The 24327-nt window shown below is 34.0% G+C and overlaps 1 protein-coding gene across 3 annotated transcripts in view; it reads right to left on the reverse strand.

The window, feature by feature from the left end:
• The window catches only part of LOC145297828 (mediator of RNA polymerase II transcription subunit 12-like protein), a 167678-nt gene that overhangs the window by 57036 nt on the left and 86315 nt on the right, over positions 1-24327 (reverse strand). For all 3 annotated transcript variants that reach the window (XM_080144154.1, XM_080144153.1, XM_080144152.1), the window contains exons 21-27: positions 21492-21621; positions 17069-17284; positions 10375-10525; positions 7777-7945; positions 7321-7422; positions 3864-3938; positions 2108-2268 (exon numbers count right to left, since the gene is read on the reverse strand). In XM_080144154.1, the coding sequence (XP_080000280.1) occupies positions 2108-2268; positions 3864-3938; positions 7321-7422; positions 7777-7945; positions 10375-10525; positions 17069-17284; positions 21492-21621 (1004 nt within the window). The remainder of the gene's footprint in view (positions 1-2107; positions 2269-3863; positions 3939-7320; positions 7423-7776; positions 7946-10374; positions 10526-17068; positions 17285-21491; positions 21622-24327) is intronic.

The following is a 24327-nucleotide window of genomic DNA, read 5'->3' on the forward strand; positions in this document are numbered from 1 at the left end:
TGGAGATATATATAGACATTTTCATTTTTCCTCCAAAATCCTATAAAATCAGAAACCTTACTAATAAACTAAACAAAACAGAAGCCACCATTAAATATACTTTTGAAAAAGAAAACAATAATTCCATATGTTTTCATGATAAACAGTAATAAACTAAGTTATGAGGTTCACGGTAAATATTCGCGCCACAACAAGAAAGTCAAGAAAGACATTGTGATCTGATTTTATCTCAGAGCTTTACGAATATTTATTATGTAGCAATGAACATTTTAACAAGGAATTCGGATATATTGAATGCACTTTTAAAACTTTACGATACTATTCATATTCTATATTAAACTCAAAAAGAAAAGCAGTCAAGACAGCTCGCAAATTACCTGAAATTTAACAAATTTAACCCTACCTAACATCAATAACTTCCGTCTACACGAGATTGAATGAAATAGGCACCAAAATATCCCAGGTGACCTCATCTACAATTATTGATATAGTCCAGAAATCTTAATTCGACACCACGTCTAGTCAATGCTAGTGTCTTGATTGTGAGCAAATCTATATTGGCGAAACTCAACGAAATCTGGAAAAAAGAATTTATTAACACAAGAGAGGAAAAAAAATAAAAATAAATAACACTTAACACCATTTTCTCTCATATTACGGAGTATGATCATAACTTAGTAAATCTTATAAAACCAATCCATAAAAAATGTTGTTTAATTGAATCCGTCCTTATTTCGCACCAACACATTAAAACAAAGGAAAAGCTGCTATCATATTTTTCCCCACCTATCAAAGCTGTCATTAAGTTGGATACTGGCTAATTCTATATTGCTTATACGATCGCTTAGAACTATTTATATACCCCCTAGATAATAATATCTCGGATTTGGGAACGTGTGTAGCGTCTAGATTTATTTACGTCGATTTTTACAAAATTATTGCTATTTCAGCCCGTCTTGTGTTCGTTCAGCTTTTTCGTATAAAAAGCGAAACTAATTCAAAGCTAAGCGCCACTGTTCCCGGCAATCGCACTGGGAAACGTCCAGAAGCGATCAGCTTTGATCAATGTGGAGCCAAACTCCATATATCAGACAATTGCTATTCAATCTGGACAATGGGGCACTAGTTTCCCCCTCCCCAACATCTTGGGGAAAAAAACCAAAGTTGGGTAAACAAACCCAAAAGCTGCCCCGCAGCAAAAGTTAAGTCTGCTCCTTTTATTTGACCTCATTAATGAGGTCAAATAGAAGCAGTAGAGTTAACTTTTATTGCGGCCACGTGTCAATTCTGTTTTTATTACTTAAATTCAAACGTGTTTCCGTTAGTATGTCGCGGTGGCCCAGTGGTTAACGTCACAATTTTTTTTTCACACTTTAATTTCCAACTTTGCCTCAAGGGTTCGGGTTCGATCCTCATACTCACCTACCAAAACTTTTTTTTCTTATTTTAACCCCCCCCACCGAATTTTGATTTACCCAAAACCACACACACCTCCAAACACCCGGGCAATGCCGGGTACCCCCCCCCCCCCAGTTATATATATATATATTATATATATATAACTGGGGGGGGGGGGGTTATATATATATATATATATATTATATATATATATATATATATGAAAATGCATAAAAAAAATGAATATGAAAAGTATACAAATGTATAACTTTTCTTTATTCGTTTTCTAATGGTGACATGCAGCAATACAAAATGATATTATGAAAAAAAAAAAAACTTTTTTTACAAAAACATAATTTTCGACCGTATCTTCGGTCTTCCTCAGTGTAGTGAAGGAGATGTGCATGCCCGTGGGGAAGAGGTAGAAGGAAGAAGATATATACGCCACATATTTTTGCCATCATGTTTAATTGTGAAAACAAAATAGAGAAATTTACCAAAGATGATAATATAATTAAGAAAAGTTTAAAAATGCAAGAATCTGTATGCCCTCACACCTCCATATTTTTGCGAGTAAATTAAATTGGGAAAATAGCAAAAAAAGAAAAGGGGGCGGGATTTACCAATAATAATGGAATTAAGACAAATTTTTATAATGGAAAATAGTTATGCACCCTTCCACCCTGCCCATGTATGTTGTATCACTTACTTAGCATTCTGTTGTTGCTGTTGCTGTTGCTGCTGCAGAAGCTGTGTCTGAATCTGCTGAAGCAGTTGTCTTGGTGAGTTCGGGTTGGACAGGAACTCAGTCTGCTGGTGGAATAAGTCGAGGGTACCTTTTGCTATGCAATCAAGAATTGTGTTGGTTTCCTGAAAAAAATAAAAGAATAAGCATGGAATGCATACCAACTGTAACCGTCGTGTGCATTATATGCAAAAATAGAAATAGTGCATGAATAAAAATGCAATACCAACGTCCTTTTATGACAAATGAGTTAGAATTATCTCATCCAGCAAAAGGACTTGGTTGCTGAGAAATATTCTTGCACTTATGTACCAAAAAGTCTCCAAATTTCTGGCCGCTTTCTCAGAAAATTTAGGTCATGTGATATTAGATGACTGGACAAACATTAAATTAGTGGTTATAGTCAGCTAGCATACTTCCCAACTTCCGGCATAGCTGATACCAGAAGCAGTGACAAGGCAAATCAGTTCCTTCAGTATTTCTATTTTGAAGCGATTTATTGAAATAAAATATAAAAAGCACATTGAAAAATATACAATAAAAATTTAAATTATACAGATGAAAATAACAATCTTAATTTGCTGTTTTAAAAAATTTTTTAAAATGAAAGTTTTTTTTTTATTTTATTCTTAATTCTATAAGAAATATATGTTTATGAAATTATAAAAAAGCTTTTTTTTTTATTTTCAAAAATATTTTTTTTATTTGAACTTATATAATAAATGTTTATGAAAGTATAAAAATAAAATTATTGAAATCAAAACAAAATTTCAATCATCAAAAAAAAAACTTTTGTGGTATAATCGTTTCATCCAACAGCGTTTTTTATCGATTGTGCAACTATTCCCAAAATAGTTTAAAAGATTTTATGTGTTTTCAATAATTATTTAAAAAAAAAAAAAAAAAAAAAAAAAAATTTCAATAATTCTTAATTAAAATACAACCAAAAAAATTTTAATGGTTAAAAAAAGGATTGGAAAAGCATAAAACAAAAATGCACAGGGGGAGATAGCAGATAAAGGCGTGAGAAAAAAAAGGAACTGATTTGCCTTGTCACTACTTCCAGTAGCAGACATTATGTGAGCAATCGAGTGCAAAGATGCTCAGACTGGATTTAGCTCTGCATTGCAACTGTTGCAATGGTATAAATATCTTATATGAAATTCTGGTTGGGTATATAGATGTTCTTTAAAACCTCTATCTCACATACATGATTTTGTTAGTCGTTTTTATAAATACTATTATGGTATGCATTTTTTAGAATTGTCTGATCTAATCTGCTTCTTTTGTTTCAGCTCATTTGACTTGTTGGTCTTCATCAATTTGCTGTTTTGATACCTTATTCTAATACAGCTGTTTATTCCATAGAATCCATAAGCATGTGGAACTCTCTTCCTGCTGACTGTTTTCCCCGTGATCTTTTTAAGACTAAGATTAATAGGCATATCCTGTCTTTGTTATAATCATCTGTCTTTCTTGTTAGCTCCTTATATTAAGTGGCTTCATGCCTTGTCTGGAGTGAATTAAAAACATATCTCAAGTGAGGGTAACCAAGACACAGGCAGACCAAATTACAACGAATGTGATTGACAGAATTTTATGGAGAAAATCTTCGCAGCCAACATGCAACTCGTATGATGATATGGAAAAGACGTGTTAAATGAAGAAGTGAAAAAACAAAATCGGAAAGAAAAACAAAGAACGAAATCGTTACACTTACGGCTTGTGAACTTGACTGCTTAAACATAAGTTGTAATTCTAACCATGACACCCGTAATGACCACTGGTCAAGAGTCTGAAAGAAAGTGAACCCATCATTAAATATTGGCATAGATTGAACATTCACATACAACATGAGAGGGGGGGGGAGCATTTTGTTTCTTAAAAGGATGTTTGTCGTGTTTAATGAAATCATTTTTAATTTGTGCATTATTTGCATTATTCATTCTCATCTTGAGCATTATTTTCAAACGTTTTGGTCGATGTAACTTCCTATGCAAAGGAGATAGAGAAAACAGAATATATGTCTACAGCTAAACAACAGTTTAACCTAAACATGACTATTCACAGTAAACCAATCAAACAGGTCACCCAATTCATTTATTTAGAACATAAACTAACTTTCTCCAGCGATCACGAGACAACATTGAAACACAGAAACGGGCTGGGTTGAGTGGCTTTCCAAAAACACAGCACTATTCTAAAATCAAAAAGGGGGCCCCGATAACTGTTAAAGTAAAAGTTTATTTAATTTATGTCATCCCAGTAGTTTTATATGACTTTCATTGTATCACATGGACTAAACAATTAGCCAATTGCATTAAGGTGTTTCAAAATCACATAATTCGTTTCATTATGGGACATCGTCTGATTGAAAAAAAAAAAAAAAAAAAAAAAAAAAAACTATCTACCCTTCATCAAACTACTTCTCTACCCTCTCTATTTGATAAAATCAAAAGTAAAACCCTTAAACTTTTTCGCCATGTCAAACGATCAACCACTGGTCTGTCAAAGTTATGCTTTGAGGGTATGTTAGAAGGCAAAAGAGGTGGAGGAGAGCCAAGGAGAAGATGGACAGAAAATGATTTTGATTGGACATTTCTCAACAGTTAGGCATCCATCAACCAACTTGCCCTGGATCGGAAAAAAATAGCGAAAGACAAGACACGTGGGTTCAAAATCCACACTAAGTGGAAGATGCAACTCATGCTGAACCTCCTACCTGCTATAACAGTGTGGAGAGAGAAACAAGTGATCATGCTTAACATGTGATTAATGCAACAGTGGGAGGTGAACCTAGAACGATTTTGATATTTCGGCAAACAATTTTACAATCTGTTGGGAGTCAAAAATAACAAAAGATTTTTTTTCTGAACAGCATGTTATACACTTGTGTTTTGTTGTTGGTGATGAAAAACAAAAAGGACTGCTGCTGCTTATGCGATCATCATCATCATCATTGTCGTTAGTAAAAGAAACAAAATAATCTGGCTTGAGTGTGTGTTTTAACTTGAAATAATTTACATGACTGAAATAGAAATTAATTACGTAAATCTTTCTATCATATAATATATGTGTGTGTGTGTGTATATATATATATATACACACACACACAAAAGACTATATATACTAGCAGGATGCTCGGTCATAAAATATGTATAAATATTATATTTTAATTCATACAGAAATATGCATGCGAATATTAAGTTTTCTAAACAGTTCCATTCTTGTAAGTAAAAAAAAAAAATTGAGCGGAGATCGAAACCAAACCCTAAAGACCGTAAGTCAAGTATGAGAACCCTTAGGTCAGTTTGAAACATTCTTTAACACACGTTTTCAAACCTACTTATTCTTAATCCAACTGTGCACATGTGAACGATTCACACGTGCACAGTTGTGAAACATTTGACAAACAGATAAAATCCAATCACCCCCCTACCCCCACATACCAAGTTTTTTTTTAATTTTGACCCCTTAGCAGCCCTTTTTATCTGGATGAAAACCAATTAAAAAGTTTTCCACGTGTCTGAATACTTTATACCGAATTTCAAGTCTGTAGATCAAAAACTCATTGAATAAATCGGTTTAGATGATGTTTTTTAAGTGTATTCTAGTCAAACTCCAGAAACTATACAGAATTTCAAACGAGACACTTTATTTAATCCCCGAGGGTTGCATGTTCTTGTTCTGTTGGCCAAGATCTGGTAGAAGTTTCAATTCACAATTATGTTCTTAGTAGTGTCCGCACTAAAGATCAAACCTTCAATCTCCAAAAAGTGTCATTTAAAGCTAAGTTTTATTTAGTACTTTAAATTTTTAAGAGTTTTTACATTTTTTTTTTTTTTTTTTTTTTTCAGAGTTTATAAAAAGGAGGTAGAAATTGTGGTCTTCACTTGTGACGGTTTCAAATGAATTCACAATCCTGAATGAGAGCCATTCAAGCTACAACGGTCCATCGCCAACATTTACATGAGTGACAGGTCACTTGGTTCCTTCAGTAAACACGATAAATACACTTACCATGTCCCAAACGAATGCTAACCAGGTGTGATCGTCTACCACAGTAGAAATACAAAGGCTATCCAATAATTGTTCCAGCTATGAACCTCAGAGAGGAGGGCTCAGGATTGGCTCAGGATTAGCTCAGAATCCCATTTTACAGTTCTGAGCCAGATTTTCAGTGGACCTCTGCATATTTTTTTCCACCCTGAGAAAGGGATTGTTCATTAGCTTTTTGGATTAAATCATCTGGGTGATGACAAAGAACGTGAACGAATTATCAAAGACATATCGAGAGAAGAGTTTGTTGTAGAAAGGATATGTTGTAGCGAGAACAAACAACAGCATTTGAGAGGAACTGTTGCCAACGAACACGAAGGATGCTATCCATCTGGGTTCCTTCAATAAACACTCTAGATATATGGACTGATATCGTGTTTTCATTCGAATACAATAAGGAGTTCTGTATTCTACTTCACCACTTAAGCAAAGTTTTGAGTCGATCTCCACCACACTTTTTCCAGCCCCAAATTTGAACTAGATTAATGATTGTCGTGTCAAATTCACTTTGACACCAAATAACATGATTGATTCCTCCATTTTATTTTTTTTTTTAGTTTTGCAGTTGGAATTGCAAGACTGCAAATCAAAATGGCCTTTCTACAGACGCTCTCTCACAGATGTATACAGAGCAGATAGAGCTTCTGCATCATTCCTGGTTTTCACATGATTGTCGACATCAAAATTGGACTACAGTGCTTCTAAACATTCATCCAAGGGGAATTTGTCTGCATGAAACTTTAACAAATAGTTTAAAATAAAGAGGCTTGCATTGAAGCCAAATGGTTTTGTACCAGTAATAATGCAAGTTTTCACCTTCCTTCAGAAAAACAAGCCGAGCATGCTCCTCCACGAGTGAAAAATTTACTTTTACCATGACTAATGTTTGTGCAAAACTAAAACAAAATCCAAAGCATGTTATTGAGAAAAGTGCAAACAGATGAACAATTTGGGGACAATTTTACTCCTATAATGACCCCTAGGAGGGCAACTAGTTATCCCAGAAAATCTGTTCTGGCAGAAATTTACTTTCATCATAACTAATGTTTGTACCAAAAAAAATTGTAACATTTATATTCTAACATGAAAGGGGAAGGAGGTTGACAAACTTTTCTAACCTGAAGAATCCTATTGACCACTTGCTTGTTGTCAGGTTCAGTGCCTTCCACTTGATTTGGGATCCCATTCGGGTAACAAATCATCTGCAGTAACTGGAGAGCCTGGAGAGGAAAGAGAAAGAAAGGGTTATGAATAAAGGAGAATGAAGAAAAAACAAGAGTAAGAAAAAAGGTGAGAGAAAGAAAGAGAAAATGAAAAAAGGAAAGAAACAAAAAATATAATGAAAAAAGGAAAAGAAAATAAAAGATGTAAAAAAAAAAAAAAATGGAAAAAAGGAAAGAAAACAGAAGACAAAAAAGAAGACAAAGGAAAAAAAAAAAAGAGAACACAGGAAAAAAAAGAAAAAGAAACAAAAGAAAAAAGTAAAGGAAAAGGTGAAAGGAAAGGAAAGAAAAATGAAAAGAAAAAAAAATGTGCTGAAATGTGATGGAAGATGATTAGAAAAATATATTTACTTGTTTGTTCGAAAGTTCTGGGTCCATCAACATGTCTTCTCGGAACAATGCTTGTGGGTCTTTGAGTATTTTCTCACGCACCCATTTTTGACAGCACATTTCTTTGAGTGCATGTTTGGCAAAGTCACTCAGCCCAGCACTTTCGATTCGCTTGCTCGATTTCGGGGCACTAAAAACACAGAATCACAACAGGAGGAAAAAAAAAACATTAAAAAGAAAAAAAAAACATCAAAAAGGAAAAGAACAAGTCAATGATATTGTCATAATATTATGGTGGAGGATTAAATTAAGTCAAAATGGATAATGTTAGGTTGTCTTCCTTTGTAATAAGATAAAAAGTGTTCTGTTGTGTTAAGTTCATAGAGTGATCTCCCTTGTTTCTTGTTGTGGATTATTGACTGGAAAAAAGATAGGTTTGGATAAATGGTCAAGTGCCTGTGATTAGAGTTTGGATAATACTGCTCTCAGACTCGTTTGAAGTTATTCACTATTCAAACTGTTGATTCTTCAGAGTTTAAAAAATCTAACTGATTCCTTGCAATCTTAATGGGAACATGTTCCCTATTCACTGAGGTACTTATTTTCCTAACAAAGAGAATATCTATTGAGTGGTCTGATTTTAACCAGAGATATTTTTAACTCTCTCTGTCACCCCCCCCTCTTCTGCTAGTCAAGCATCTAACAACTGTACCATCTGCCACTCACATGCACTGTTGAAACATATCACTTCACTTAACAGCTGAAAAATTGAAAATTAAACTGAATAACTGCCACCGTTCAAAACTTAAATATTTGACCAATTATTAGTGACTTATTAGCAAATGCTCACAGCAAGTAAAAACATCTCATAAAGAACTTTTGAAAAGTCCGTCAGGACAAAAGTGTATAAAATTTATGTTCTTAAAAAAAAAAAAAAAAAAAAAATGCTTATATATCAAAGAGTTTTTACTTGTGACTTATGTATGGAGGTGCCTTCAATAGGTTTTTTTTTTTTTACATTTTTTTTATACAGACATTTAAAACTGCCATAGACTCTTTAAAACTCAGTATGTTCTTGTTATACATATAAAGAGATGACTGACCAATTGTTATGATTTCAGGTTCAATTGAACAGCTACAGCAGGAATTGAATACACCCTACTAAAGCTTGATCACAGCTTGTGAATTTCAAAAAAATGCCACAGAAATGTATAGAATGTTTAAGACTGCTTTTGGACCATCTTGCATGACTAGAGCATCTGTTTTTGAGTGGCATAAGAGATTCAATGAAGGCAGGGAGTTTGAGGTATGATGAGAGGTGTGGGAGGAGTAAGGACGTCAGAACATCAAAGTTTATTGACTAAATAAAGAATTTCATGGGTAAAGACTGTCGTGTATCTATGGAGACAGTAAGTGCACAGTTTGATATCAGTGTGGGAATTGGAACTGAAGATGCAGAAGATTCACACAAAGTTTGTCCTAAGGATGGCCAGAGAATATCAGAAAGAAAAACGTTGTCATGACAGCAGGGAGATGGTGGAGCTGATCAATTCAGATCCAGCAGGTCTTGATACTCTGGTGACCTGTGATGAAAGCTGGAGAGTTTCCAGTGGAAACATGCTGGCTCTCCCAGACCAAAGAAGACCAGACAGAGCAATTCCACCCTGAAACTTGTGATGATCCCTTTTTCGACAGCACGGACATGATCTACATGCACTGAGTTCCCACTGGATAGACAGTCAACAAGGAATACTATGTTGAGGTTTTAAGGAAGTTCAGGAAAAGATTCTGTCTGAAGAGGCCACCATTCTTCAAATTGGGTCAGTGGCATTTCCACCAGGACAATGCACCATAACTCCATGCTTGTCACAGACTATTTGACCAAGATGAGCATCAACACATTTCCCTCCCTATAGTCCAGACTTTGCTCGCTGTAACTTTTGGTCATTCTCTAAATTCAAGGAAAATCTTAAAGGCTGTTGTTATGAGACAATTGAGGAGAGGAAAGAGGTTGTAATGAGGGTCATTCATTGCAGCCGGAGGAAATTATTTCAAAGGGGACTAGAGTTTCATGTGTGTACTATTAATAAAAGTGGTCATGCAAAAAAAGTCTGGAAACTGGAGGCCTCTCATATGTATGCGAAGGCAGGTTGAACCAGCTTCCCTCAGAGAAGGAAGTTTGATGGGAATATCAAGTTCACAAGTAGTCTCCAGTTACATGTATAATAATAATATACAAGCACCGAAAAAAAAAAATAAATAAAATAAAAATAAAAAAAGAAAAAAGAAAAAAAAAAAGAAAAGAAATAAAAAAGAAATAAAAAAGAAAAGAAATAAAAAAGAAATAAAAAAAGAAATAAAAAGAAATAAAAAAGAAAAGAAATAAGAAAAAAAATAAAAAAAAATAAAAAATAAATAAAAAAATAAAAAAAGTTAAAAAAAATAAAAAAAAAATAAAAAAAGAAAAGAAATAAAAAAAGAAAAGAAATAAAAAAAGAAAAGAAATAAAAAAAAAGAAATAAAAAAAGAAAAGAAATAAAAAAAAAATAAAAAAAGAAAAGAAATAAAAAGAAATAAAAAAAGAAAAGGCATAAATTTTCTGCAAATGAACTTTCTTACCCCAACAAGTCGAACTCAAGATCGTCATCCTTGAGGTTGCCTAAAATATTCCCGATGATATCTCCCGTCTTCTGTCCAGTCGTTGTATTGGCATTGGAGCTGCTGTTACAGGCACTTGCTTTTGCTTTCGATTCATCGTTGCACGAATCCCCTGGGAAAAATAGAAAGAATAGAGAATGGCGTTTGTATTTTAGGTGGAAACGAAATGTTGAGTCAGGGTTAAGGTTAGTTGGTGAAATCTTGGTAGAGAAGAAATGTTTGTGTTAGGAGAGAAAAAGTGAGGAAACTAAAGAAAAAAAGACGAGAAAGGGATGGAGGGTGTGAGAAGAGAGAGAGAGAGAGAGAGAGAGAGAGAATAGGAGGTAAAGAGGTAAAAGAAGGAAAAAGGGAGAAGGGGTTGAGAATGAGAGCAAAGGAAGAGAAAAGGGCAGGGAGAGTGAAGCAGGAGAGAGAGGACAATGAGGGAAAAGGACAGGAAAAGAGAAAAGGGGGAGAGATGAAGGAGAGCAAGGAAAAAGGAACGGGGGAGAACCAGGGAGACAGAAAGAGGGAAAGAAGGAGGAGAGAGAAGAATGAAGAAGGCAACAGAAAAGAGGAGATGGAGAGAGAAAGAAGTTGGGAGAAAAGAGGAAGGGGATAAAGCTCTGACATTGAGATTAAAAACCTATTTTTTCTATTAAAAAATTATTAAAGCAAAATTTTTAATACACTCAGTCATGGGTATGCAAGCGACTACATCAAATTAACTAATTTGCATGTTTCATTTAAAGACAAGCGTTAATTATTTAATCACTTTTTATAGTTTCTTATGAGATGCTTGGTTTCATTTCACTATTACGCTGAATTCTATTTATGCATAGTTTCTACATTCTGCACAATTGCGTAGAATTTAACATGAAAACGTTTTAGCACACTAAAATATTTTTATATCTATAAAAGTGAAAATGTGTGTGTGTCTCAACCTATATACTCAACAAATTTTTGATCTACAGACTTGAAAGTTGGTATATAGGGCATTCAGACATGTGAAAAACCTTTTAATTTGTTTTCATCCAGAAAAAAGGCCTGCTAAGGGGTCAAAAATGAAAAATTTATATGTGAGAGTGGATTTTTGTCTGCTAAGTGTTTCACGAATTTGCATGCGTGAATAATTCACATTACAGATTACTAATGTTAAGAATAAGTACAATTAGAAAACACCTTTTAAAGATCGTGTCACGCTGGGTTAATGGTTATCGTATTTAACTCGCTGTCTTTAGGTTTTGGTTTCAATCTCAGCTCAAGTTTTTTTTCACTTAAAAGAAAGAAAAAACATAATACTCGCATGCTTCAGTTTTTGTATTAAAATATTTTATTTATGCAGATTTTATGATCGGGCAACACCTAATATCTAGAAAAGTGAGAATGTGTGAGGACAATTCTCAACCTATATACTCGACAAATTGATATATAATAGATAATCAAAGTAACACAGACATGACATACAAAGTTGTCTAATTTTATTATCGTATACTAGCAGGATGCCCGGTGTTGCCCGGTTGTAAAATCGCATAAATATTATATTTTAATTCATACAGAAACAGTGCATACGAGTATTATGTTTTTTTCTAAACAGTTCACGTTTTGTAAGTAAAAAACAATACTCGAGCTGAGATTGAAACAAAACCTAAAGGCAGTAAGTCAAGTACGATAACCATTAGAGCATCTTGACACAATCTTTAAAAAGTGCTTTCAAACCTACTTATTAACATAAAGAAGCTGTCCTGTTTCGTGGTCGCTCATGCGCATTCATGAAACTGTTGATAAACAGATAGAAATTTAATGACTTCCAAATACCAACTTTTAAATTTTGACCCCTTAGGAGCCCTTTTTCTAGATGAAAACCGATTAAAAAGTTTTCCACATATCTGAATACTCTATATACCAAATTTCAAGTTCGTAAATCAAAATTTCATTGAGTATATAGGTTGAGAAGCATCCTCAGACATTCTCACTTTTATAGATATACTAGCAGGTTGCCTGCCCGGCATTGCCCAGTCGTAAAATACACTTAAATGTGATATTCTGATTAATGCAGATTTCGTATTTATTATTATACTAGCGTGGGTACCAGGCGTTGCCCGAGTGTTTGTTTCCGGGACAGGGGGGGGGGAGTTTTAAAAAATGTTATGGTAGGTAAGTAGGAAGGATCAAACCCGGAGTCATGAGTAAAAGTAGGAAAATAAAGTGTGAAAAAAAAAAAAAACAAAAAAAAACATCTGCAACGTTAACAGTTCGGCCACCAAGAAAAGTCCATTCCAGTTGTTTAGGAAAAAAAAAAAAAAAATATAATGTGAATTGTCCAGCACGCTAACCACTACGCCACAGAGCACTGCAGCTTAGTTTAGTGATTTTAAATAACTTCACATGAAAGAACTACGAAGCCAAACCGGTGTTCTCTTCTCAACTGTTCCTCGTGAACGATCCCCAAACGGTGTTAAGTGGTGGCAGGGGGAGGAGGAATTTATTAGAGAGAAAATATTTTACCACTTCCATTGATCTTAACCGATTTTGGCCGTGACTTCTCAGCAGAAAAAGTATAGAAATCTAAGATTATCGAGGAATTTGAGAAATAATAAGCCTATAACACACCTCAGATATTGTTCTGCCGTTTGTGCATATTATATTTGCATGAAATATCTTGATTTTTAATCCTATTAAGGTCAAAATCCGACGGGAAAAAATGAGTTCATTTTATTTATAGAGATTATATTGGACCCAATATGTAGTAATCTACATATCTATAAAAGTGAAAATGTCTGTGTGTATACATTTCCTTACCAAATAACTTAATTTCTCGTCTGGGGTATTGAGATTTGAGAAAATCTTTTTAATCTGTTTTCGACCAGAAATTATTGCTTTCAAGGGAGTCAAAGTTCAACAATTTAACCTTTGAAAACTATCAAACTCCTCCGCCAATTTTGGGTCTAAACACTTGAAAATGTAGGTTACCTGGACAGGAGTCAAACTTTTTAATATATATATATACATATATCATATGCACATGCAGATATGGACAGTACATAGGGCTCAAGCAAAGCCGGGCTGAACTGCTGGTGATTTAAGTTAAAAAAAAAAAAAATGATTCATGCGTCATCACCAAGAATCAAAACCAAAATGTTTAGTTTACGATTTACTTTTTTCCTTTGACATTAATGCCTGAGTTATGAAGACATTTGCTGCAGGGCTAAAAATTAAAACATAGCTATTATGTTACACATGCATATTCATAATGCTGTTGTTCCATCTTCAACTGGCAAATTCCATTTTTTTTTTTTTTTTTTTTACACTTTTGTATACTTAAATATATATATAGAAAGAGGTTTGCGTTTACTATAACCTTTTTATATAAATATTATGCAAATATAAATCCTATAGAATATCTGCATGAATATAATTATATGTAATAGTTAACCAAAGATGATCATTCCATACAAAAACAAAACTAATAGAGAATTAAAATGGAACGTTTTAAAGAATACGCAAATTAGTTAAATCTTTTGCAGATGAATGCAATTCCACGACCCATATATAACAAATTGTATTTCTTTTTAAATAAATAAAAAAAAGGGTTTTTAATATGAATATCAATACACAAAAACTCCAACTTTATAGAGGTATAGATAGATTAATAATGAAAAGATAGAAGTTGCCCGTTTTAAAAATGATATGTGCTCTGACAAACTTATAGCACTTATACCTCCTCATTATAAACCCGGCAAGCACCAAAATCCCAATCGTTTGATAGATGACGGAAAAGCTTCCACTCGAATAGTTTCTTCTCTTGAACTGCTAAACTTTGGAATTACTTTCCCATTTCCTGCTTCCATGACTGTACTGACATGCAGAAATTTAAATGTAATGCGAACAGACATCTCGATGCTAAACTTCCACGTAGTAGCGCCTTACATCAAAGTGACAATATGCCTTGCTTGCGGTGAATAAGAGTAAAGAAAAAACGCTGATAGCAATATCCAGGGTGGAACGATGAAATTGTTGCCCTAGAAAAGATGACATGATTCCATTTCCGTTTGATGAAAACCGGTTTTCTTTTTTTGTTGCAGACCATCTGCTAGTTGGTTGTGTACAAATCCCAAGAGCAATAGAAGCCTTCTATCATGACAATGTTCAACGAGCGAGATCGGAGACGCACCAATGTATAACCCATGCTCTCTATGGATCCAAGTTATGACAACATGACCATTGCCAGTATCTGCATTGCTGGATTGCCACGGATATCAGAGACATGCCCAAGGTGATTAAAACAAAGTTTCCCGCCACGGTTATGGTCTTTGGTGTGGTTTCAAGTGAGGGTTACATCATGCCACCTCACATTTTCGAAGTTGGCTTGAAAGTCAACACCAAAGCATATTTGGATGTGCTGAAGAGTGTGGTGATACCCTGGTGCAATGAGGTGCATCACTGGCAGACCCTGGGTGTGGCAGCAGGACGGTATACCGGCCCATAAGTCCAAAGAAACCCTGGCTTGACTTCAGAAGGAATGCTACAACCTTGTACTCGTCTCATTGCCCGCCCTCCTCTCCGGACTTGAACCCACTGGACTACTTTGTTTAGTCATACATCGAGCACCAACATGACCTCTCACAACACCAAAGTTAGTCTGATCGCCATTATCTGCCAAGTATTCACCGATATCTTGCCAGCATTTATGGAAAAGGCATGCTTTCAGTTACAGACCCGTATTGAGGCAATGATTGAGGCTGAAGGTGGCTACATTGAATAGATGTCAGCTCTGCTACATAATCAAGTTACCTGAATTGATTTTTTTAATAAAAGTTTTAAAATAAAGCTGTAGTGCTGTTTTCTTTAGTACGGCACAATCATGTTGACACACCGGTTCACACAAGATCACCGAAGTTAAGCAACGTTGCGCCTGGCCAGTACCAGATGGGTGACCACTTGGGAAGGCTAGGTGCTGTATGTACCTTCTGGGAAGGTTGGGCGTGGGGCCAGCACCCTCACCTTGTAAAAAAAGAATTCGCTACAAAAGCATTTACAAAAAGTTGTAGATGGTCTCTGCCCCTCCAGGGGCTCAAGGGATATGGATGGATGGCTTTCTTTAGGGTGACAAATTTATCGCTCCACCCTGCATGATAGCGAGATGGTAACGGGACATATGAACAAAAACAACCAACGACAACATTTCAATAACAGATGTTCATATATCTATCATATCTATTTTTAAAAAAAATTTCACAAACAAATCAGTAAATATGGACTTATTGTTAAACATAAAATATTTTTGATAATTTCGAGAGACTTTCTTTTATTTTAGATGATTACATTTTTGCATCGATTAATAAAACTGACTAAACAAATAAAAAAATAAGGATTTGCAAAATTTTGTGAAAAACCGCCAACATTTTACGCACTATTAGCCACGCCATCATTTTGTGTCTCTTCTAACTGTGCATAGTTTTCATGGAAGCTGCTAGTTGATTCAATTGAATTAGGGAAGCAGCACTTTTTTGCTATGATTTATATTAATTTTATTAATTAGGGACCTCTGTATATTTCTTTTTGAAAATAGTCGCTAAAATGAAGTTGACCCCCCCCCTCAAGAAATAAACATCTTTAATAAATTAAAATGATTTCAAGTTGTTAAATTTGCTTAATATATATATATATATATATATATATATATATATATATATATAGTCATTTTTTATATTATATGAAAATACTTTTTTTTAAATTGGAGACCTTACTAAAATATCTATCTTGAAAATTCATATCACAGAATATTGGAATTTTATTTGATTTAAATCTTTTAAAAATATTTTTTAGAATTCTGATTTTTATCATGAATCAACCAATTAAAATATGTTATTGAGAAAAAAAAAATGTTGATATTTTTTTTAAACATAATAATATTGATTTTATGTGCATTTTTTTATTTACAACTTCAAGGTAAGTAATAATGGGTTTTTATATATAAAAAAAAACTTTTTTAATTAATTAAACTCTTCAGCTTTATAAAATGCTGCAATTTTTATAGACTTAAATTTTAGTTTTCATAACATTAAATAAGAGGGGAGTAGAACACGTAAAAAACATTTATTCTCACATATTTACCAAAAACTGCTTTTAAAATAGAAATTAATTTATAATTGAATACGTATTGAAAATTTCATGAAAATCTGACGATTAGTTGATTTTTGCTAGATTTTTAAAACACGGGTGTATTTATGGCTTCAAAATGATCAGTACATAGAAACGTTGTTTTACAACGTCGATAATGTAAACACGATCTTGGTCTCACATATTCATTATTTTCGTACGCTGTAAAAAAGTTTTTTTAAAAATGTTACTAGTTTATTTGAAGCTTTTTTTTTTTTAAATGGTATAAAAGTTATGATGATATTAAATTAGAGATACATCGTGTTACATATAGGGGAGGTTAAATCTGTATCTCGCATTGGAGGTTTGTATAATTAAATATGCAATAATCAAAGTTACACTGATACAAGAAACACAGACAGTTGTCTCGTAATTTCATTGCTATATTACTATATTATATCATTACTATATTACTATATTATTTCATTGCTATATTATAAGACAGTGAAGAAATAGAGTTGAGCAATGTAATTTGTAAGGTTAATGAAAAAAAACGAAAGAGTATTGGACTTACTGAGATAGAGCATTCCCTTAAGTACTCCGAGGACTGGCGCAACCATCAAACTGTCGTGAGTTGCAGCCAGTAAATGTCTGTCACATGAAGCTTTCACGCCACATCCATTTCGTCCGTTCAGCGAGTGGAATCCAGGGTGATGGGACGTCTTGAAGAGTCGCAACAATAAGTGACAAGTTAAGCGAGCTCCAGATTCCGCGTCTTGCGCTCCATGCTCTGAAATGGAAAATGAAAACGCTACAGTATTTTGCATTGTTCCAGGGTGGCAGTCTGTTGCATATTAACGACTCTACGTCAGTAGCGATTAAGTTAACTAGTGTGAAATTTGACAAGGGTCATACTGAGTGCAAAATCCAGATTAGTAAAACAGAATCATTTCTGGTGTTGAATGAAAGTGGGTGACAGAGCCAGGATGCAGAGATCAAACATCATAGACAAAACAAAAGTCGAATAATGACATGTTTTCAAAAGAGAAAACTAAGGTTTTTAGTGAAAGTCTCTTGATGGAAGCCATGCAAACGAGACATGGCTAATAATGTAGAAATAATCTAAGCAGAAGAATCAACACTATCAACTTTCCCTACTCTCTATCTGTGCCTAACTCTAAATGCAGATTCCATGAAGAAAGCTTCTTTTCTAGAACTGCCTGCCTGTGGAACACTGTTCCACTGGCCTGCTTCCCGGCTGATACAATATGGTAACCTTTAAGTCCAACGTAAAAAAGTTTTTGTTGAGCCATCCCCTTAAATAATCCAAATTCTAGCCAATCTGCACCATTAACACTTTACATTCATTAATTCTTATCTTGAGTGGCTTTTGGGCCTTGATAAGTAGTGACTCCCTTGTAAAAAATAAAAATACATCATTCTCTTTGTCCGTCTGCATCATAGATTTTAGTAAGTTAGAAAGTAAAGTTTAAATAGTAATTAGAATAATTAATTAAAAACTTGAAAAAACACAGCATATGTCTCTTTGTGTCTTTCCTTTATAAAGAGTTTCATTCATCTTAGTTAAACAGATGACATGATCTATGGTTAACCATGAAAAGAAGCGGAAAACACGTAGATGACCAGCACATATAAATACCCTCACACATGTATGTATAAAGATTAGATTTGATTGAATGTTTTATGTTATTGAAAATTTTACAGGTCATCTATTTCTTGAAAATAAAACAGATAAAATTGTGGAGGTTATAAAAGTGGTGTATGTGTAGGTTGGGGTGGAGAGGGGATGCAGACACTGTTACCAGAGCACTGGCAGATGGTTGGTTGAAATCTTGAAGTAACAGTTATTAAAGAAAATTATAAACACGTCAGCAGAGAGAAAATGATGTTTACGTTGACAGAAAAAGAAAAATAATAATATGCAAAGAGAAAAGGAAAGAAACAATTACGAACAAGTCAACAGAAAGAATTATATACAAGTCTTGAGAGAGACAGAGAAACAATTATGTACAAATCAAGAGAAAGAATCAATGGGAAAAGGAGAGAAATTATATTCATAGCAAAAACAAAAAGAAAAACAGAAAATTGGGTGCTTGTACATTATAATTAGATATCTAAAAAAATATGGATTTGAAGTAAAAACACAATTACATACTTACAAGATTAATAAAAAATTATGAAAAAATAAAATTGAGTAAAAAAAAGAATTACAAGAAAAAATAAAATTTATGGAATAATGTAGTTTTAACGGTTTACCTGTTGGTTCCCAACCTTTTTTTGGCTTGCAACTCAAAGTTTCCCTAAAACCTCGCATCCCCTAAAATTTCTGAACTCGTGTTTAAATACATGGTTGGATTAAATCTATTCAATCACATATTTAATGGCCACTTAATAATAATGCTTAACACTGAAATAAAAACAAAGTTTATACACTAAAAAAAAAAAAAAGAAAAAACAAAAGAGCAACAATAACGTATTTTTTATTTAAACTTTTTCTCACACCCGCAGGAATATTGTCTCGCACGCTCAGCATTGAAAACTCTTGGTTTAGTCTATTAACGACAATTTCATATGACAAACTTTTTTTTTTTTTTTTTGTAAAAAATATTTTTAGATTTTCTACTCAATTATTTTTCAAAATTTTAAAATTCTTTTTTACTAATTTCAACGTGACATGTAATTACGTAACATTGTTTTCCATATAATGCAACTTAATATTTTAGATATTCAATTATAATGCACAAGCACCATCATATATGTTCAGCGAGAGAGAGAATTATATATGTTGATAGAGAGAGGAAAAAGAGAGAATTATATACGTTGATAGAGAGAGGAAAAAGAGAGAATTGTATAGATAGAGAGAGGAAAAAGAGAGAATTGTATAGATAGAGAGAGGAAAAAGAGAGAATTGTATAGATAGAGAGAGGAAAAAGAGAGAATTGTATAGATAGAGAGAGGAAAAAGAGAGAATTGTATAGATAGAGAGAGGAAAAAGAGAGAATTGTATAGATAGAGAGAGGAAAAAGAGAGAATTGTATAGATAGAGAGAGGAAAAAGAGAGAATTGTATAGATAGAGAGAGGAAAAAGAGAGAATTGTATAGATAGAGAGAGGAAAAAGAGAGAATTATATACGTTGATAGAGAGAGGAAAAAGAGAGAATTGTATAGATAGAGAGAGGAAAAAGAGAGAATTATATGCACATTTAAAGAAGAAGAATTATAGAAAAGATAAAGAGACAATTATGTCAAGATCGAGTTAGAGAGACACAGAGATAGGTTTTTGATTAGCTTGGCAACATCACGCACAGATATTTGTATGTTGCATAGCATGTTTTCTGATACAGGAAGAAATGCGGGGGGGGGGGCTTGGTTGCATAGAGTGGAATTAGCTGCAAAGTTTTTTTGGTAAAGAGTTTGGCTTTGCCTGATGCTGACGAGATTACCTCAGGTCCATTGATGATAGTTTGGATAGAGCACACGCTTCTGTTCAGGATCTTGTTTGCTATTATTTGCTGAAACTGGTGGAAACCAAGCCACTGCTCAGCTACTTTGGACTTGACGGACTGAGCATACAACTCTCTTGCGTTCTTTATTACTTTCTTACAATGGTTGCTGGCAGTCCTGAAAGCGGCTTTAGTCTCAGTACATCTGTTACATTGGAAGCAATGGAAAAAGTGATTTCTGTGTGCAATGGCAGCAGCATATTCCAGAGAGAACCACGACTGGCTGTTAAGTTTTTGCTGGAATTTTTTCGAGGGTATGAAACGATCTATACCTACAATTAACAATTTCATCAGGTCTGTAACTACAGAGGACACATCCTTTTTAAACATGTAATGTAGAGATAGATCAGATATAAATGAACGGAAGCTATCCCAGTCAGCCATAGAGTATCAATATAATGTACGATGAAGAGGTATGTCAGAGAATTTATTCGTTTTTATTTTAACTGATACAACAGCAGGAAGGCAGGCTCGAACCTGTACCGTGAAGGAGGAAAAAAACGAGAAAAAAATGTGACATCTTTGCTGTTACGACCACCACCAAACCAAAAGTGACATAAGTTTAAATTAAGGCTAGACAATCAAAAAGAGGGGATGACTCGAAAATATTGGTGAAAAAACGACCCCTCCCTGCACAGTTGCATGTGAAGAAAATGTTTTTAGGCAATTTTTCGGTATTTGTCGTCTGAAGAGTCGAGAAATCAGTCAAAAGTTTTAGGCAGGCATGCAAACATACATACATTTATATCTTGGTAGTTCAAATTTATGATCCAAACTGATTAAAAAGCTTGCCCTATCTCTGAATACCCTTTATGTAAAATTTCAAATGTTTAGACCAGAAATTGTCTGAGTAATTTGGTAGAGACCGCAGGGATCAATTTTTTTTTTAACTTTGGCACCTATTATGACCCTTTAACATTTATTGTTTTGGGCTCAAATCAAGTTATTAAATTAGATCCATGTCCAAGGAACCCATATCTAGAATTTCAATTGTTTATACCCAAAATTGGTGGAAGAGTTTGGTAGAGTTCTCAAAGGTCAAATCGTTGAACTTTGACCCCTTAACAGCCAAATTTCTGGCCGAAAATGGATTACAAAAATTTTCCCAAACCTCACTACCCTGTATATCAAATTTCGAGTCTGTAGACTGAAAATTGACAGAGTTATTGTGTCGAGGAATGTACACAGACACTTTCACTTTTATAGATATATAGATTGGTAGAAATGAAATGTTGGGAAAAATTACACATTTTAATGATGTTCCAATTATTTCAGACCTAAAACGTTTGTTATATTTCTAATGTTTCTGTTTATAATGTGTCAAATAAACACACAACTAAGTTTCCTTTTAATTGTTTTCAAGTTTGTGTTTTTTTTTTTAAGGAAGTTGAAGATATTATCGGGTTTGTGTGTTGTGTGTGTGCATGTGTGTGTGAAACTTGTGAGTGACATGCTATATTGTGTTTTACTTACCCGAGGGGCAAGCAGACATCAATGAGGGAAGTGCCACACGGTACATGAAATTCTGCAGTGTAAAGCAATGACGAGCCAAAAGGATGGCCGTGAAGACTGCGAGAGAGTCATGGATGGACAAGTCCCCAACCTGAAACAGAAAATCAAAAGCAAACGTTAGACAAAGAAACATTTAAAACATTAGACAAACAAGCATTTAAAAAAGATGCAGTTTGTATGTACAAACTACAAGATACATTCAGTGTTAATTCTTTGTTTAGCGTTTCTACTCCATATCGGATGTGGATTACACGTCCGTGACACAAAGGGATTTTCTTCATGAATTTCATTGATATTTCGATGCGTCATTGTTTAAGGTCATCTTTGAATCGTTCAAAATCTTTCTCATCCATCTTTTTACTTGTTTAATCTGAACTTTTTTTTTCTAATTCATATTCACCCCTAAGCACACTCTGAGAAGGGAGTTGAGCAGCAAGATATTTTTTTTTCATTACATATAAATTACAGTCAGGGAAGCAGGATACAGAGATAGAATTCCAAAGCTTAGCAGTTTGAAGGAAGGAAATATGAGAGTAGAAGACCCTAACCCAACATCGGGGGAACACCACAGTGAAGGCATAGGATTTTGCTGCTTGTTGAGATAGTTGAATGTATTTATGTTTGGAGGGGGGGGGTTAGGGTACCAGTGCTACAAATACATCGGAACACATTCTATCTGTTTTTTTTAAACATGTCCATTATCATCGGCAGTTGCAACAGAGCTAATTCCAGTCTGGACAACTTCAGCTTTGATACCAGGAAGTGAAAACTATGTTTTCTAATGTAACAAAGGGATTTTCTTCATGAAATTCATTTTTTTTGTATAAAAATCACTTCAGACAAGGCATGAAGCCACTTGATATAAGGTGCTCCTTCAAGATGAAAAATTAAAATATGATCTTATTTTTTTTTTTTTAAATGTGGGGGTAGCAGAGCATGTTTATATACAAATTAACTGATTAATGATTTTTACCGATGAAAAATTGTGTTTAGAAAATTTCATCAGTAATATTCGATATCGGACATGGTGATACCATTATTATGATATCTGTTTAATTTATATTTTTTCAAAACTTCTCAACCACTGACAGCCATGGCTAATGATGCACTAAAAGCTCTTCGTTCAAACTTCTTGGCCTAACGTTCACAAGGAACATGAATTGGAACAAATACATTGAAGGCATTAACAAGGTTGTTACGAAGAAAGTGGGCTCCCTTTACCATGCTAGAAAGTTAAGGTCATCAGTCAACTGTGCATAGAATATTATGGTCACATTTGGAATGGTGCATCTGCTACTAGTCTCTCACTCCTAGGTAGGATTAAAAAAAAAGAGTCACCAATCTAATATGCCCTGCATTGTTAGGCAAACTCCCACCTTTGTCCTATCGATGAAATGTTGCATCTGTGCTCGTTTTACAAGTATTTTAATGGAAAATGCTCCGATGAACTCTAACCCTTGTACCCTTTTGACATAAATACCCCTGATTAACCTGACAGGCAGCAAAATCCCACCCCTAGACTACAGAGATCTCCAGATGCTGAAAAGCCTTTTTCCTCCTTGAACTGCTAGACAAAAATTCCCTCCCAGGTTCCTGTTTCCCGACTGTATTGATATGTAGAAGTTTAAGTGCAATGTGAAGAAACATCTTGCTTCTCAACTCCCCACATAGTATCCTTACAAATTTTATCCCAAATACTAGCCCCTTACATTTAAGTGGTACTGTGCCTTGTTTGAGGATAAAAAAAAAATAATAAAAAAAAAAAGAAGATTTTTTATATAGAAATTGCTGCAGAAATGACATGAAGTCATTTGATTATAAAGAGCTTAAAAAAAAACACTTAAAGGTAAAAATTTAAAAAAATAGCCAACAAGCCGAACATGCGGGATTCCCCTCCATGAGTGAAAAATTTACTTTCATCATGACTAATGTTTGTGCAAATTTTTTTAAAAAGCCAAGGCATGGTTATTGAGAAATATGCAAACAGACAGACAGGAGTGAATTACTAAGTTGAATCCCTCCTTTGTCGTGGGACCAATAATAATGAAGATTAAATCTGGACAGCATGTGCAGAACAGGAGACTTTGTTGGTTTGGTCACATTGAAAGAATGAGGGGAGAGGGCAAAATTAATTTCTAGGTCTGAGTATTAAACGTCTTGGATGAAACCACTTTTAATGAGCAGCAGGGAGCACTTGCTGCTAGTTATGTAAGAGTTTTCGTACATGTGAAAATAAAATTAGAGATCACTAAAATTAACAGTCAGTATATGGGAGGATGGCAACACCTGCAAGAACACATTATCTGCCTGGATTAGGATATACATGCTACACCAAGTAACAAATGTTACAATTAGTCCATGGTAGGTTTTCAATTGAAAACGAGGGAACTTATGCAGAATAGGGCCCGTGTCATCGTTGGCATATTCGGAAGGTGTTGAGCAAAAGTTTCAGGCTTTTCTTTGTTTTTTTTTTGGGGGGGGGGATGCAAAAATGCTGACGAAATGTTTCAATGGGAAAAAAAAAAATTTGTTGTTATGCAATGATAATGGGAAAATATTTAATACATTTTTTAAATCTAAAAAAAATTAAAAAGAAAAAATGCGTCGTATCGGAATTTTCATTTTTTTTTAATGATCTTTTTGTTTACTTTTTTTATAACTACATCGAATATAGGTTAGGGTTAGGGTTAGGGTTAGGTTTTTCTTGCATATATGTGCTCATGTACATCAAATATTTGTTTTGTCTAGAAATTTCCATTTTTGACAAAAATTCAATATTTGCTTAAAATCTCAACAT

This window comes from Euprymna scolopes, chromosome 18, assembly GCF_053919585.1.
Source record: "Euprymna scolopes isolate OS-2025 chromosome 18, ASM5391958v1, whole genome shotgun sequence".
Classification (NCBI taxonomy): domain Eukaryota; kingdom Metazoa; phylum Mollusca; class Cephalopoda; order Sepiida; family Sepiolidae; genus Euprymna; species Euprymna scolopes.